The 17127-nt window shown below is 42.1% G+C and overlaps 2 protein-coding genes across 4 annotated transcripts in view; one reads left to right on the plus strand and one right to left on the minus strand.

Moving 5' to 3' along the window:
• Positions 1–2084, minus strand: part of cars1 (cysteinyl-tRNA synthetase 1) — a 34675-nt gene extending 32591 nt beyond the window's left edge. Inside the window, exons 1-2 of one of the 2 annotated variants that reach the window (XM_052063896.1) lie at positions 1951–2053; positions 367–594 (exon numbers count right to left, since the gene is read on the minus strand). In XM_052063896.1, the coding sequence (XP_051919856.1) occupies positions 367–594; positions 1951–1972 (250 nt within the window). In that variant the 5' untranslated portion in view covers positions 1973–2053. Of the gene's footprint in view, positions 1–366; positions 595–1950 lie in introns of both variants that reach the window. The other variant, XM_052063897.1, reaches the window with a different exon arrangement.
• Positions 2085–2098: 14 nt separating this feature from the next.
• pex16 (peroxisomal biogenesis factor 16) lies at positions 2099–16790 on the plus strand. 2 transcript variants are annotated; one of them, XM_052064006.1, is made up of 11 exons: positions 2099–2368; positions 2476–2511; positions 4037–4113; positions 4355–4488; positions 5870–5970; positions 6129–6209; positions 8949–9101; positions 14672–14744; positions 15451–15570; positions 16087–16151; positions 16650–16790. In XM_052064006.1, the coding sequence occupies exons 1-11, from the start codon at positions 2236–2238 to the stop codon at positions 16706–16708; spliced, it is 1032 nt and encodes a 343-aa protein (XP_051919966.1). In that variant the 5' UTR covers positions 2099–2235; the 3' UTR covers positions 16709–16790. The 2 variants fall into 2 exon arrangements, with proteins under 2 accessions (XP_051919966.1, XP_051919965.1); XM_052064005.1 differs by having other exon boundaries at positions 2100–2368; positions 8946–9101.
• The last annotated feature ends 337 nt before the right edge of the window (positions 16791–17127 follow it).

A 17127-nucleotide genomic window follows, 5' to 3' on the forward strand; every position in this document is an offset into this window, starting at 1 on the left:
AGTGAACAGAAAAAAACAGCCACTGTGGCAAAACAAGAAAATAAACTGTGTCGCTCTCATTTATTGCCCATTTCTTTGTGCGATTACCCGTAGAAAACAAGTACTTTTGGGGTGTGCGTTTGAATGTCTTCATCTACAGCACTCTAAAGTTTTCAACCATAATTTCAAACTGTGTGCAAATTCTGCAAACAAAACCATTCCAACAAAACAGTTTCAGTATCTCAACACCTGACCTTTACATGCATGCCATTCGTGCTAGGGTTCGTTGAAGGGGTGACTAACCACTTCCCCTGCCTGAGTACCTCAACACCCTAGCTGGTTCCGCAGACAAGTCTAGTCTTCTCACATCTTGGACTGTCTACTCACTGCTGCTGTCTGGGCTCAGGTCCTGCTGCAGGGATGTTATGTGTCTGTACCAACGCAGAGCGTGGACATGTTGTGGGTCTGGGGGCCTGTGGAGAAGCTTAAATGCTTTCCGGTCAGCCTGTGAAGGGCTGAAACCAGCCAGGTAGCTGCGAGTGGTTAGGTAGTCATTCAGTGCCACTGCCAGTGCGGCATCCTCTTTTATTTGGAGCAAGAAGCCATACTCAAAGGCTGCAAGATAGAAAGAAAGCAAATAGTTGCAGATAAGACTAGGCTGCACCAGCCTGAAACAGGTATCCCCTGGACAGCTGTGATTAGATTAGGTTAACCAGTCAAGGAAAAATTAGGGACAGTGCAAATGAAGGAAATTAGCAGAAACCTCACAAAAGTTAAGCAGCAACTCAAACGCCAGTTTGTCATCTACTGTACTTAGATTTCATCTTTGATATAATGGCATGCATTACTGTTGCCCAGCGATATTTTCTCTTCATTTTTTGTGAATTGTCATTTACAAAATACAGAAGGTACCACACAATGCAATGTACCTTCATGTCTCAGAAATGAGAAGCTTTAATCCTTATGATTAAAAATAAATAAATAAAATACAAATAAAAAAAGATGCTTTCACAGGTACTGCATTAAGAGCAATCAAAATATTCTTATACGACTATAAAATGCGACAAGGTTTCATATTTTGACCATCATCATTATTGTACAGCTGTTCTAGATAAATTGTAAGGTATGAGATCTTGCTGGTCGTGCATTTACAGAAACATCATTATCCACAAAAAATTAGGGCATAATATGATTACGAATATCCAAAGCATACCAATTGCCGTAATAACACATCAATTGAAGTCAACAGACACAAACAAATAAAAGAAAGCTGAGCAATTATTTGGATCCCTGGCGGGTAAAAAAAAAAAAAACTTTTGCTCGATCCTGCACACTAAAACCGAAACCGAACGTTTTCCCGTGAGCGTCCTCCATCGACTAAGAACGAAAATGAAGACAAGTCATAATGAAACCGAAACAATCGGTAAGTGATGGGAGCAAGCAAAAACATCAAAAATGAAGATTTAAATCGAGCCTACAACAGATTGCCAGTGTTTACCGAATTTCAAATTTAGTGACTTTAAGTACCTTAAACGAAAAAAAAATGTCTTTGAAAATAGCCGGCATCTTAACAATAAGGTGTTACTGTTAGCAAAGTAGTTCTCAGTGGGATTTATCAAAGGTTATGCTATATAAAATCCTGCATAATTATAGGAAAAACAAGAAATTCATTTCGTGCATATTTTAAATAGCTGAATAGTCACCAACAAAGTCATCACTTCCAATATGGTTTCTAGTTCGCCAAAAGATTATTCATACAATACATGATGACTTCGAAATAAACATTGTATATAAACATTTACATCAGGTACCAAATGGTCAGATTTACTTCAGCGTGTTACGACTGTCAAACACGCAAACGAGGCATGGCCACATTTTACAGTCAGAGAGCTAAGCTACGTATGATTACATGAGTAAAAGAAAAGCTATTTTAGAATTACGCTACAAAGGAGTTTAAGTAGAATAAAGTACCTTGCTCTCCTGAGGTGGACATTGCGACTCTGCTGGATGCTGATGCAACAATAACGTGTCAGGAAGAAGAATCCTGGGTTTAAGTACTCATGGAACCAATGTCCTTGAACCACGTGACTTGAGCAGCGGGACTAAAATAGAGGGAGGACCACTTTTTTGGAAATGTGTCCGACAAGCGGAAGTGAATAATGTTTACTTGTTCTTCTGTAGTTAAAAAAAAACTTTTTAATAACGGTGTTTGGAACAACCTTTAAATGTTCAGTGTGGATCTGAGTCGGTGCTAAAATGTCTCGATTTAAAGAGCACATTGATAAAGTGACTCGGGTTTATCAGCGTTATGCAGAGTATGTAAAAAAGAATCCGATTGCAACGGCCCAGGTGGAGAGCGCAGTTCGGACCATCTCTTACCTAATTGCAGGTGAAAGACTTCCCTGAATATTAACAATTCTTAACATGTACAAAAAATGCAGTTCACCTCTAGAAACCATCATCATCAAACGCTGTTTTTTCTTTTTTTTCGGACAGGAAGATTTGCCGATTCCCATGAACTGTCTGAACTTGGTAAGACAAAACTAAGTCACTAGCTTGCAAGATTCAGCATATTTATGTTGCCCCCCCCTCACACCTTTGATTGAGTGTATTATCCATCCATCTTCCGAACCGAGGCATGAGAGGCAAAATGTTAAGCGACCACAAAAGTCCAGTTGTGATGGAATCACTCCACTCAGCATGCATTTGGTTGGCACCAAAATGCATGTCATTAAGATGACAAAAAAAACTATTTGATACCACTGTTGTTTAGAAACTTTTGCTCTGCTTTGCCTTGCCTCTTTATTTTTAATATTTTCAATTTACTTATTTGTTTTGTTTTATTCAGTTAAATCTCTGCCAATGAATAAAATGTGCATTCCCGACTAAGGTTAAAAAAAGTATTCAAAGGCAAATGCACATTTTGACACGAAATGTTTTCAATCCACTGTGGGGAAAAACGAATGAACAATTAATTGACTCATTCTTTTACTTTTTTAAAGTATTATTAATCATATCCCTTTGTCTTTCTGGCTATACAGTAGCTCATCTTCCCATAAATGACATCATATTGTTCTTTAGAAGGCAAACTAGTTAAGACTGAATCAACACAGCCTATGCTGCTTTTAGTCAAGTAGTGCAGTTCATTTTGCCTGAGATCCTTCAAGAGAAGATTAAGAGACAATCAATTACACACAATCAATGTAATTCTTAACTATGCCAGTCCCAAGTACATTCCAGTCCAACAAGTTGCAAATGAGAGAATATATACAGTACAGTTCAGTGGTCACATTAAACATAAACGTGTAAAATAGGTTCAATCGCAGAATAAGTATTGATTCTAAGTTGCAGCATGCAAGTCGGTGGCCATTTAAATAATTCAGTAAATTATTCTATTTAAAGGAGTTACTGGAATACGCCTGCATCACATAACTTTCAATAGAATTGCCATTATCGATGAGAAAGAATGAAACTGAAAGCATGTCAAAAAGGAAACAGAAATGAGAAGATGCAATGAAGTTTCCAAGACATTTTTTGTAGATCACCTTTAGGCTGTGAATCTTGAAAATGGTAGTCCCCCCAAAAAATAAATATATATACATGTACACATTTTTTTCATATAGATAGAGGTCTTGCTCAGAAAGCCTCTTAGGTTTTGATAGCACACACATTCGTGCAAATATAATTATTATACTTTATAATAATTATTTTCAGTATGTATATAGAAATTGCAAAACTGGCCTTCCTGTAATTGCAATAGAGACACTATCAAAGATAAATGGACTCAAAGGAAAGCCAACAACAGTCTCTTGTATTGTCCTAGTTGACTAAAAATGAAAATGAAACCAACTCCGAATGAAACAGAAAGAAAGGGCTCGGCTGATGCAACAGATGGTAAGAGGTCAAAATGTCATTGACTTAATTCCTATTTTATTTTACATGATGTGAAGTGAACACATTTACATACAGATGACACCGGACAGAAGGGCAATTTGTTGCACGTTTAGGTTAGGATTGACATGTGTCAATGTTGATGGGATTCTGTTTGTGTTTGCAGTCTATTCTGCTTCCAATCTCCTGGTGCTGTTTAATGACAGCATTCTGCGCAAAGGGCTCAAGTGTGCCCTAACTGTGGTGAGCACCGTTCAAAGATGATGAAGTGCCATACATGTTTGAAGAAATTGTCTTTTAGATGCAAAGACTGCTGCAAAGAGCTTGAACCAGACGTCTCATTTCAGAAAGCAGGATGAATCATTGTAATTGTGATTGTGCTTGCACAAGTCGAGTGGTCGCAGCCTGGATATGTACATATGTGGAAAAAGAGTCAGTTTGCAGTTGTCGCCGTAATGTTAAAAAATGTTCTCCATTGTTCAAGTCCATCTCAGAGCAGAGAATCCTGACCTGGCTCTCGGTGTTGGAGTATGTGGAGGTTTTCCTTGAGATGGGCACCCAAAAGGTGTGCGGTGAAGTTGGCTGCTGGCTGGTCATTGGACTCATTCAAATTTTTAAGTAAGTGACTTTTAATAGGATTAGAATTTTGAATTTGTGTCAACATGGCATGCTGTACGTAAGGTTGGGCAGGACAGATGTACGTTATTGTGAATTTTTGTATAATTTTGCCGCACCTCCACAATAAATATGAAATAAAACAATGAGGATATGATTCATGTGTAGACTTTCTTTTTTTTAATTATTAAATCCATTTCAGTTTTCCCATTTACACTTGAGGCCTTGTAATATTATCAAGTCAGCAGTTTTGACAGGAATGACTGTGTGATGAGATTTCATGGTTACTTTGTAAGCAAAGTTTCATTTCTTCAGTGTTGTCATGGTAAGATACAAAAATGTGAAGGGTGTGCTCACTCTTCTCCAATACTGCATGCGTCTTCCAATTGACTGGCAACCGGTCTAGGGTGTAACTTGCCTTTCACCCCCGAAATCAGCTGGATAGGTTGCAGAGACTACAATGAGCAAAAGTGGCATAGAAAATTGCTGGATGGTTCGCAAGGTCAGTTGCAACCAATGTTCCCCCTAAGCTGCACACATGAGCAATTGAGCACCGCTCGCACTCTCTCAGCGCACATGGCGTTGCTGGCGCACACCCCGCACGCACACGATACATTTTTACACTCGTTCCTTCATTTCCACCCAACTTTAATCTACAAACGGGACACCACACTATTCCCACTTCCAGGAGTGCGACCGAGGGTGCGCACACCGTTGTTTTACGATACAATAGTTTACCGCATTCATCATGTTACACATACTGTACCCAGTACAGCACATTTGACAATAAAGTTGTCTTAAAGTTTACTTAGCGTAATTATGTTTAAATTAAAATAGAAGTAACAAACTTGGGTCGATTTTATTTGTGTCATAAAACTCCATTCAATGATTTGTACTGTTTTGATAGAAAGGTGGGTTTGACTTTTTTTCATAACAATACAATCGTCAACTCCACAAGCCATCCGTCCAGCCGCTCCAACCCAGACTGTCCCAACAGCGCCACCATCTCTACTGAACAAAACGGGGCTGCGAAAAATGCTGCCCATTACAAGCGCAAAAAATCACACACACACACACACACACACACACACACACACACACTTGTTACGATCGCAGGTTTTGGTCAGGTATGATACTGGTTTGGCCGCTGACGTTGCTCACGTGGTTCAAGGAATGCTCAGTGAGGTTTGTGGGAATGCTCATACGCCTAGAAAATTAGAGGTAACATTGGTTGTAACTATCGTATTTTGTATGTGTTTCGGTATACGATATAAAATGTGTATTATTGAACGTGCTGTATTTGCCAGGCAGTGCAGTGGAATTACAGGTTCACTGTCTGATCCTCCTCAGCTTACTTAATTTTTCTATCCCATTTCTCCCAAAGGGCAGTTTTTCGCCTTGTGCTTCTTTTGTGGTACAAATCGGGCATTCAGACTTCACCGCCCATCATCCCCCTTGACCGAGGTGCAGAAATTGCTGCAGAAGGTCAGTGATGTAAACTCTGGTAGTTTTATTTTTGTGCTTGACAATACAAGCTAAGAATCCCCTCCCCTCGTCCGCCTAAATATTGTACCAAACAAAACATTTGTGCACATGGTTCATTCCAAACCAAAAGGAAATGACCCATTTCCTGTTGTGCACAGAGGATGGGAGTGTGGAGCAGCAGGACGACGCCTGCTTTGTAGGCCAGAGGTCAGGCCGTGTCATCAGATCCCTGCATGGCGGTAAGAATTGGGTAACAATTGTTGCGTCTCATTATATTTTGCCATATGAAGACTGTTTTCAAACAATTGGAAGATTTGGGTGATAGGATCCTCATGATGTCTGGATAAAGAGGACTGGAACTTTTTCCAAGTCTAATCATTCTTACAGACAGGGGTGCATATTAACCTTTTGGTGTGGTTATGAAGGGAGCACAGAGGTTGTTGGTTGGTGCTCATTATTTTCGCAGCCTGCTGACCTCACTGGCAGTAGCGATTAACTCATTCAATTCCAGCCCTTTTCACTGGAGCAACCCGCTCAATCCCAGCGTTTTACTGGATTTTGACTGATCTTGCAAGGTCCACAGAATATCTGGTTCTAATGCTATATAAACACGGAGCCTACCAAAATAAAGTTTGTCCCCTCTTCTTTCAGCAGAAAAAAATATATTTTTCCATTCTTCAGTAATCGGCATTACACAATGGCTAAGTTTCATGAAAATGGCGATTCATCGGCAAAAAACGGAGAAAAAGCTTCTTGTAAAAGCATGCATTTCAAACATGTGAGGCACCACTGCCACCTACTGGTCGCTTTTTTACATGATTTACAATGCAAACGGCTTCTTCTCATTCACAGATTGCATCAGACCCTCCTCTCTATGACGCAAAAAAAGACTTTAGACGTACAAGTACGTTCTTGGTAGGGGCCTAATTTTAAAAAGACGTACAAGTACGTCTTGTGGAATGAAAGAGTTGAGCAGTGCAATAAATAAACAACGGAACTAAAAATAATAAAAACAAATGCATAACAGGGCTATATGCAAGGGACACACTTATTGTTAACCTTTGTTTATATTTACTGGTCTTTATGATTTGCATTAATAACCTTTGCATGAGTCTCCTCTTTGTAATGAAATAAAAGAAAAATCAGACGTTAAAATCGGACATGTTTACATGAACATTTGAATCTAAAGAAGCAGAGAGGACTAAATCAGATTCTTTCTCCCTCTTTGAACAAGAAATACTGCACTGTAATTTACTTTTCACATTGAAATAACTTCCATTCTAATTTTAATACTTAAGTGCCTATTTTTCAGACTATAAAGCGCACCTAAAAGCATTCAATTTTGCCAAAAGCCGACAGTGCGCCCAATAATATAAAGAGACTGTAACTCTCTTTATATTCGCCATTGAGTTGTTTCCCCGTTAAGTGTTCCTATACCATCTAGTGGCGATTATTAGCAGGAACCATTTGTAACCTTAGAGCAGTGGTTCTTAACCTGGGTTCAATTGAACCCCAGGGGTTCGGTGAATCAGTCTCAGGCAGAGCTTCTGCCATAGAGGTTGAGACACACAGAACTCAACATGTCAATTAGTTATGACACGCCCGCTTGGCCATTACTGGCTGGTTCATAAGAATAAGAATAAGAAAACTTTTTTTACAGTAGCAAAGTTATGAAAGGAAGAAAGTAGTTGAACAAAAAGTATAGGAGCTGCTGTAAAGCCAACCACTCTCGAGGCACCATCTTGAAGTCATAATAACATCATAACAAAATAATACAACACTACGCATAAGACACAGACAGTCATTCAATCTTAACCACATTTTGTGCTCAATTAAAAATGTATACTTTATACTTCTACTCATCTTTGTGTTGACTTTTTACATTTTTAATAAATGTGTTTTTTTAATGTCTTGAATTTGTACAAAAAAATCATATTTTTATCTTTCACAAATGAAGGGTGAAGAATGTGCATATGAACTGGTTGGGTTCGGTACCTCTAACAAGGTTAAAAACCACTGCCTTAGAGGGTTCTGCTTGACACGAATTGATATGTACATTCGCCACCACACACTCAGGCAATTACTTTGTGAGCTCTGCGCAGCCATTATTAAACGAAAATGATACCAAAAGCTAAGTTAACTACTGACTAAACGAAGGAAGGAGGAGACAAGGAAGACCTATACAATATTGTAGCCCATTGTGGATGTGAATCCACGAGGTTTTTGTGCCTTTTTGTTGAATCAATTGTCTTCAGAACATTTATTGTTTTGGAATGCCATTTGTATTGATATGTTTCATGTCCGTGTGTGTGACCAGTTCTCATAGCTTTATTACAGCTGCAGCAGTTATGAAGGCTTTATATCAACAAAGTTATATAAGTTTGTATTCCCTTTAGTGTACCACCAGCTAGTGGATGCATAGCGCAACCGCAGCCAATATTGTAGCTTCTATTCAATACGCTTTAATAATGCAGTGCACCAAATATATGAAGACGGTTTTAAAATAGGCCATTCATTGAAGGTGCAGGTACAGTGCAGAAAATACGGTATATATTACATATTACAATGGATAATGACATGAAATGATTCTATTTATTTCATGATGTGAATTTTAGGCCATCAGCCCTCAGCCTCCATTTTTACCCAGTTCATTATTGACAAAATGATGGAAAAACAATTTCCATACAATCTTACATGCACGTGCACTGAACATGTAAATTGGTGTAAAGGTTACATGAGCTGTATCAAATATTCTGCCTTTAGAGAGCTCATAACACTTAGTTTTCACACAATCAGATTTAGAATTACCAACAGTATTTGACAATATTGTGGTTGACAGTGGTGTGTAACTGCACTGCATCATACAAGCTTTGTCAAGGACTTTGGATAAATAGTTGTATATGAGTCAATATTAAGAACACGTCTTGCCAGTCACAATGTATCTGAGGCTAATTTCCCACTTCTGTGTGATGTAGCAGGGTCCTCTGTGCCACCCCGGCAGTGGGGAGCAGCCAGTGAGAAGAAGAGGAGTCGGAACTTGAGGGAAGAGAAGCTCCACAGCAAACCGACACCTTTGAAGCTGCAAGAGACCGTCGCTGAGACTGTGTCCATCAGTCGACCTCTTGTGCATTGTATCCTTTCTTATAGTACCACCTGTAAAACAAAACAGAACAATCTCTCTCTCTCTCTCTTTCTCTCTCTCTCTCTCTCTCTATATATATATATATATATTCATTCATTCATTTTCTGAACCGCTTAATCCTCACTAGGGTTGCGGGGGGTGCTGGAGCCTATCCCAGCCGTCTTCGGGCAGTAGGCGGGGGACACCCTGAACCGGTTGCCAGCCAATCGCAGGGCACACAGAGACGAACAACCATGCGCACTCACACTCACACCTAGGGACAATTTAGCGTGTTCAATCAGCCTGCCATGCATGTTTTTGGAATGTGGGAGGAAACCGGAGTACCCGGAGAAAACCCACGCAGGCACGGGGAGAACATGCAAACTCCACACAGGGAGGCTATATATATATATATATATATATATATATATGCATATACATATATACTAGCTGGTTCGCCGCCCTCCGGGCGGCTCATCAGCTAGTTCCTGCGGAAGGCTGGTAAGGTGGGCCTTCGGCCCACAAAAGTGTTGTTGCTTGGTTCAACTTTTTGTTCATCTTCATTGCTTATCGCGAAAATAAAGAGATGTTTAGCTCTACTAAATAACTAACAATTTCATTGCAATGCTTGTGGGTAGACAACATTTTTTCGCTAAGATGCCTGCGCGATCGTAGTGAGCCCCTGCCTGAGCGGCGCAGTGGCGGCGCGCAGCGGCGCGGTGAAGTAGGTACGTTTTGAAAAGGGACGGACGGAAGGACAGACCGCGTGCGGGACGACGCGCAATATATATATAGATAAGCGGCTGGATAGCTCCTTTGGTAAGGCATCGGTTTGGCATACGGTGGTTCGAATCCCGCTTGGGGCAAAAAAAAAATGAGCACATAACACCATCCAGTGTGGGTCCTTCGGCAAGATCCTTCACGCTAATGCCTACCTCATACAATGATGAGATGATCAGACGTTGCCCGGCCAAACAAGGTCTGCGTCAGGTGCTGGGGAAACAGAGCACCTTGATGAAAAATGGGCTACTGGAACAAACCGGAGATGGGCGAGATGCGATAACATGGCTCTGTTGGAATTCTACTACTCAAGCAACCCTGGTCAGAGGGGTTACATGCAGAGAATGTGGGCTAAATGGTTACTTCGAAACCCACAGTCACGGTTGACCACGAAACAACTAGTAGCTCAGTGTTCCAACATCCACAAACGGCAACTGCTGTCACAACTTGAGATTGATGAGGTACAACACAGGTTCCATGGTGAAGGGCCCCAGGCTGCCAGATCAGAGGAGGAGGTCATACAAGAGATTGGGAGGCAAGCCCCAATGAATTCAGATGATGAGATTGGGTGGCCAGCCCCAATGAATGAAATGCTGAGCGAGGCAGCAACTGACCTGAAAGCTAAGATCATGGCGAGAATGAAAGCTGGGCAACCTAGAAACCGATTACAACGGCTATGTGAAGTAGCATCTGAAAGTGTCATAGAAAGTGTGAATGCAGCAATGAGGGCGATCCCTACCGTAACGATCACAGAAACCAATGAGCTGATATACGCTTTAGCATCAGTGATCCAAGAGATGCTTGGCTATAAGAGCAACCATGGAAGCCATGAGATACGTTACCCACCGTGGAAAAGACGGTTGGAGGCTGAGATCAAGGCGGCCCGGAAAGATGTGAGTCAATTGACGGAGGCCCAGAGAGGTGTGATGAAAAGGCAGATACCAGAGAGGTACATCCTGATGACCATACCTAAAGCACTCGAAACTGCTAAACAAAGCCTCCGAGCCTTGTCCAGCCGCCTAAAATGGTACACGAAAGAGAATGAGGCCAGACGAATAAACAGGCTGTTTGAAAAACAACCTGCGAAAGTGTACGCTCAGTGGCAGGGTCCTAACAACAGAGCTGACCCACCAAGTCAGGAAACTGAAAGGTACTGGAAAGGCATATGGGAGAAGGAGGTTGCACATAACAGCAGTGCACAATGTCTGGTGACCATGAGAGAGGAGCACAGCAACCTCCCTGAATAGAACCCAGTTACCATAACAGTAGCAGACATACAGGAAAGAGTCTCAGATATGAAGAACTGGACAGCACCAGGCCCGGACATGGTCCACACCTACTGGCTAAAGAAACTCACAGCACTCCATGAGCGCCTAGCAGCACAAATGAACCAGCTGCTGAGGGAAGGGACTCACACTGGATGACCGAAGGGCGAACGATCCTGATCATGAAGGATCCCTCAAAGGGTGCGGCCCCATCCAACTATCGGCCAATAACCTGTCTCTCCACAACATGGAAGCTCATGACAGGCATCATTGCGGCTAAGATAAGTGGACACATGGATCAATACATGAGCGAAGCACAGAAGGGCATTGGTAGAGATACCAGAGGAGCCAAACATCAGCTCCTGGTTGACAGAACAGTCGCACAAGACTGCAGGTCCTGACGTACCAACCTGTGCACAGCCTGGATTGATTACAAGAAAGCCTATGACTCGATGCCACATACATGGATCACTGAATGCTTGGAGTTGTATAAGGTGAACAGGACCCTAAGAGCCTTCGTTGCGAACTCGATGAGGATGTGGAAAACCAAAGCCTACATGGAACGCCATAACCAGGTGGCTGTCATAGTCTACCGAAACATCTGTGCGGAGTATGGACTGGAAACCCCAAGGTCAAAATGGGAAACACCTCTGATGGTGGTGGAGAATAACAGAGCGAAGATCCTGTGGGACTTCCAGATACAGACTGACAAGATGGTAATGGCGAACCAACCAGATATCGTAATCATAGATAAAGGGCAGAGGAAAGCCGTTGTAGTGGATGTAGCGGTCCCAAGTGATGGAAACATCAGAAAGAAGGAACACGAGAAACTCGAGAAATACCCTGGGCTCAGAGAGGAGCTGGAGAGAGCCTGGAAGGTAAATGTGACAGTCGTGCCTGTGGTGGTCGGAGCACTCGGGGCATTGACCCCCAAACTAGATGAGTGGTTGCAACAGATCCCGGACATCTCAGTCCAGAAATGTGCAGTGCTGGGAACAGCAAGGATACTGCACAGAACCCTCAAGCTTCCTGGCCTCTGGTAGAGGACCCGAGCTGAATGAGGGACGGACACCACCCGAGGGGTGAGATGAGGATTTTTAAAAATATATATATTATATATATATATATACCGTATTTTCACGACTATTCGACGCACCGTACGGTTGGGCGCAGTCTCATTAATGGGTGACATTTCTGAATTTTACACATAGACAGACCGCACTGTACCAATGGGCGCAGTTTTACAGTGGTAAAACATACGCCAGCTTAAACATACGGCATGCATGCGCGCACGCTAACACGTTAGCTTGAAGCATACGGTAGCATGCCAAGACATACAGATACAAGCTAAAAACACGTTTTTAAAAAGGCAACGAAAGCAGAACTGAGTTCGGGTGTATTTTATTTAGCCATCGTACAATGTTCTCACGTTTTTCGATCAATCATCACCCAGAAATCCATCAAAGTCCTCATCCTCTGTATCAGAAGCAGAGGACTGCACATCCCAGTTGTCATTGAACGCATCACATGCTAGTGTGAGTTGCTACGCATTGCAGAGCGGAAAGAAGGAGCAGCAAAGACAACATTTCTCTCGTATGAAGCTTTCCCACATTTGAAAGTAAAGAACAAAGCGAAACATGGTGGCAACGCGTGGCTCTCTCGCTCTCTCTCTCTCTCTCTCTCTCTCCATATATGTATAAATACACGCCCACCCTTCCCTGATTGGCCGACTTCTTTCCCGCATGCCTGGCCACAGTCACTTCCGCCTTTTCTCTAGAAAAACAGCGTGTCGGCTGTCAGTCAGATTTTGGAACTCAGCGCATACAAAGGACGCTCCGCACCATAAGGCGTCCTGTCCATTTTGGAGAAAATTTAAGACTTTTAATGGCGCCTTATAGTCGTGAAAATACGGTGTGTATATTTTATATATATTATGTGGGCGGCCCAGTGGTTAGCGCGCCGACCAGAGGTCGTGGGTTCGATCCCGGTTCCGGCCTTTGTGTATGGAGTTTGCAATTCTTCCCGGGCCTGCGTGGGTTTTCTACAGGAACTCTGGTTTCCTCCCACAATCTAAAAACATGCATGGCAGGCTGATTGAACACTCAAGATTGTCCCTAAGTGTGAGTGTGAGCGTGGATGGGTGTTCGTCTCTGTGTGCCCTGCGATTGGCTGGCCACCGGCCCCGACCATTGTGAATATAGCTGTTAAGAAAAGGTAGAGAGAAGGAGAGCGGGGGGGGGTTTACAAATATACTTTATAGCAGTGTGAGTTGGTGGGATGTGGCCCCTAGGCCTTGTGTTTGATAGCCATGATCTAAACCTGGGGTGGCCAACCAGTCAGAGACTAAGATCCAATTTTCTTTACTGTGTTACTGCAAAGAGCCACATCATGCACATGGGCACACATAAATATCACCCATCCCTTCGTCTCATGTACACACACACACAGACCTCTGCTTTGCCACATGTATTATAAATGACACAAATTGACTCCTACAGTACTACGACCACAGGACAGTCATTTTCAACAATGAAGATTGTGTGCACTGTCTCACACACACAAACTCTCAGTTCAACCACGTCTGAAAACAAAAAATATAATCACGTTTTTCTCTTACTATGTTGTTTAGTCTTAGAGCAGGGACTTAGTATACAGGGCTGTCTAAGGGGGTGTTCACATACATCAGTGCTGCACTGATGTATTTTGTAGCGATATATCTTACACCAGTGTATATTTTGTGGTGCGTTCACATGTATAAAGCTGCTTACTTAAGAGAAGCATGTTAACCCTAATGCAGCCCCACTTGCATTCACACGGCGCTTTCTGCGTCTGTGCAAAACGGAAATAAAACATGCGCATGCATAAAGTGTACTTACTTTTCCCCGCCTTGTCTGTGACATATCGAATGACAGAAAGAAAGGAAAGAAGTGCAAAATACCCTGGATGCAAGTTATGCAATACCCGTATGCAATCAACTCTCTCACGTGTAGCGAGTCTACCCCTGTAGTGTTCACACGTCCCATTTTGTATCGGTGCTGCCCCGCAAATAAGCATTTACTCCAGAGTAAAATTTTAAACCACCTCCCGAGCAGGGTAAAATTTGCTCCGGTTTAAGCTGTTTTCAGTGGCTGCACCGGTATAACTTTGCCATGTGAACACCCCTAAACTCAGGTCCTGGAAGGCCGCTGTAGCTCCTGGAAGGCCGCTGTAGCTCTTGGAAGGCCGCTGTCCTGCATGTTTTCCAAGTCTCCCTGTTGCAACACACCTGATTCACATGATCAGATCATCACCAAGCTCTGCAGAAGCCTAACATTGAATCTGTTCATTTGAATCAGGTGTGTTGCAACAGGGAGACTTGGAAAACATGCAGAGTTTGACACCCCTGATTTAAGGTTTATGAACATTACGAATAAGCCATTGTCACATAAATGAAACAATTAAAAAAAAACAATTTTGTACAATTGAAAAAAATGTGATTGTTCCCATTGAAGCTTTAATTATGCGGTTGTCCTTAATGCGTCCTTTTTGACTGCAGTACTCAGCCTTGGACTGTGCGGAAAACAGTCTTGGAAGCCATGGCTTATCTCCGCAGGTCTGGAGCTTTCCAGGTTTGTAAATCTCCCCTTTTGCATGATGCTGTTCTTGTATCTGGACCAGTTGTTATTTTCGACTTGGTGTCGGGCATAACTATAAGTGGTGGAACGGTTTTTGAAAACCGTCTAAACCGACACTCTCGGGTTGGTTCCAATTGGAACCAAATGGACTGAGCACAATGGACGGAATTCATAGGCACCGACGCACCTCTTCATTTTTTTACTGTGAGTGTCTGAGCTTTATGAATCCTTATAAAGCTGATTGATAAGAACAGCTGTTATCTGGGTGCCTATTTTGTGGAATTTTAATTTTAAGTTGTAGTGTGTTCTTTTTACGGTTCTGAATGTGGAGATGGGATTTGGCTGCTGTTAAGTGCAGAGCCGCATCTACTCTGTGAGATCGAGGGCTGTTGACCACCCCAAAAACTCGGGGGTGGGGGAGGGGGTTGGGGATATTCAACTATTTGCCTCAACACTTTGAACAGAAAGCTGATGAAATTAACTAAAGTGCTTCCTTGACTGATTTCAGCGTGTTTCAAAAAGTTGACACATTTTAAAGTGGCCCTTTCACCTTCCATTTTTTCTGTACGCGGCTCTCAAATGAAAAAGTTTGGACACCCTTGCGTGAGGATGTTTTTGTTTTGTCTTGACATCTTTAGAACAGTGCACAGAGTTTTCATTGCCTCTTGTTTTGTTTTTTTCGGTGTATTTTCTTGTCTAGCTTTGCCGTGCTCCATGAGAGAATATTTGATAACCGATGGGAGAGGGAGGAGATGAGGAGAAGAACCTTTCTTTTACTCTACTACCTTGTCCGTTCTCCATTCTATGACAGATATTCAGAGTGAGTATGTTTGAAGGCCACTTTCAAGAAAACTTTGAGCTTTGTGCGCTCATCGTATGAAATGACCGAAAGTTGGAGAGAAGTACCTTCTGGTAAACGTATCAGAAAAACAAGGCAGAAGTCCACAGCAAAAGTGCATTCGGGACCTTAATATCGCCACTATCATTTTGCAACTCTCGTAAACCACCAAAACTATACAAATACTGTATGCTATATAATGAAATATATTCTTGTGTGCAGATTGCTTCACACATCGTTTGCTAGCCCAACTTGTTTTGCTGCGGAAAACCAATCAGAGTGGAAAGATTCTGAAATTATTGAGGCAAATTTTAAATTGGTTTGAAACGGTCCCATTGCTAATATGTGCCATTGGTGTTTGTCCGTGTATCAGCTATGGAATTTTTACTTCTGCCAAACACGCTAATCTATCTTTCGCGACAGTCCTTGATGAAAGGAATGTTACGTGTTGTTTAAAATTAAATACATTGGAGTAAAATACTTTTCCTTTGCGTGCAGGGAAAAGATTCTCTTCCTGCTGCGACTTCTGGCCAAGCATGTTCCTGGAATAGGCCTGATAGCGCGTAAGTACTCCTGATTCAGGTGTTTCAACTTTTTAAAACCACAATAAGATGGACATTCCCTGTTTTGATTCAACACTCATTATTTGACAAATAAATATGATTTTGTGTGTGTGTGTGTGTGTGTGTGTGTGTGTGTGTGTGAGTGAGACATGCTCTTGAGTCGTCTAGAAATTACATCAGACACAAAGCAATGGTAATGCTTGACAGCAAATTACTGGTGTTTAATACTCTTGCACCGAAATGAAGTATTTCGCCTGCAAGTTACTTTTGAAATCTGATTTCAGCAGGGGCGATGCAGTACAAAGTCAGATGCAATAGTTACAATGAGAGTTAATATCATCAACATCAATAAGTATCTAATTCCTTTGTTGAATGGTGACTGGGTCCAGTGACTTCAATGGTAATGAGGATCAGCGTCTCAAAACAATTTGTTTCCAAGTGTTGCAGGTGTTTTGAATCTTATTGCCCCTCGCACTAACAAATTGGTTGTTTGTTCAGGGCCTCTCATGGATTACCTGCCCACCTGGCAGAAGATCTACTTCTACAACTGGGGATAAAGCAAAAAAACAGATAGCCGTTGGAAGTAGACACGCTGCCACAACACAGAGTCCATCTGTAATAAATATTTAGTAACACTTTTTTCGCAGTTTGTCTAAGATAAGATATCCTTTATTTGTCTCACTTCCCTCGACATGACTGCAGTTTTAGTTCCATCTGTAGCAGAACACTCATGAAGGTGCGTTACCACCAGGTGGAGACCGGTCAACTTTGTGGCGTTTGCAGCAATGCAAAGAATGTGTCCACAGGAAGCAACATGACTGAGAATAACATGAAAAGTCTGAAAGAACTCCTCAGCAATTCCTTTGTCTCAAAGCTCACATTCACAGACTGATTTGATAATAGGGCTGACAAGTTTGTAATGGAGGCAGTTGACAGTAACCAGAAGGTGCACATCACTTGGCCGGTGATGCTGCAA

Source organism: Hippocampus zosterae, chromosome 4 (genome assembly GCF_025434085.1).
Source record: "Hippocampus zosterae strain Florida chromosome 4, ASM2543408v3, whole genome shotgun sequence".
NCBI lineage: Eukaryota > Metazoa > Chordata > Actinopteri > Syngnathiformes > Syngnathidae > Hippocampus > Hippocampus zosterae.

Bases quoted from the DNA above. Each gene is read 5' to 3' on its own strand.
- pex16 (XM_052064005.1), top strand. From the start codon at position 2,236: ATGTCTCGATTTAAAGAGCACATTGATAAAGTGACTCGGGTTTATCAG. The intron at 6,210-8,945 runs GTAAGAATTGGG...TGTGTGATGTAG, and splicing joins CATCAGATCCCTGCATGGCG to CAGGGTCCTCTGTGCCACCC. The intron at 14,745-15,450 runs GTTTGTAAATCT...TTTCTTGTCTAG, and splicing joins GCAGGTCTGGAGCTTTCCAG to CTTTGCCGTGCTCCATGAGA.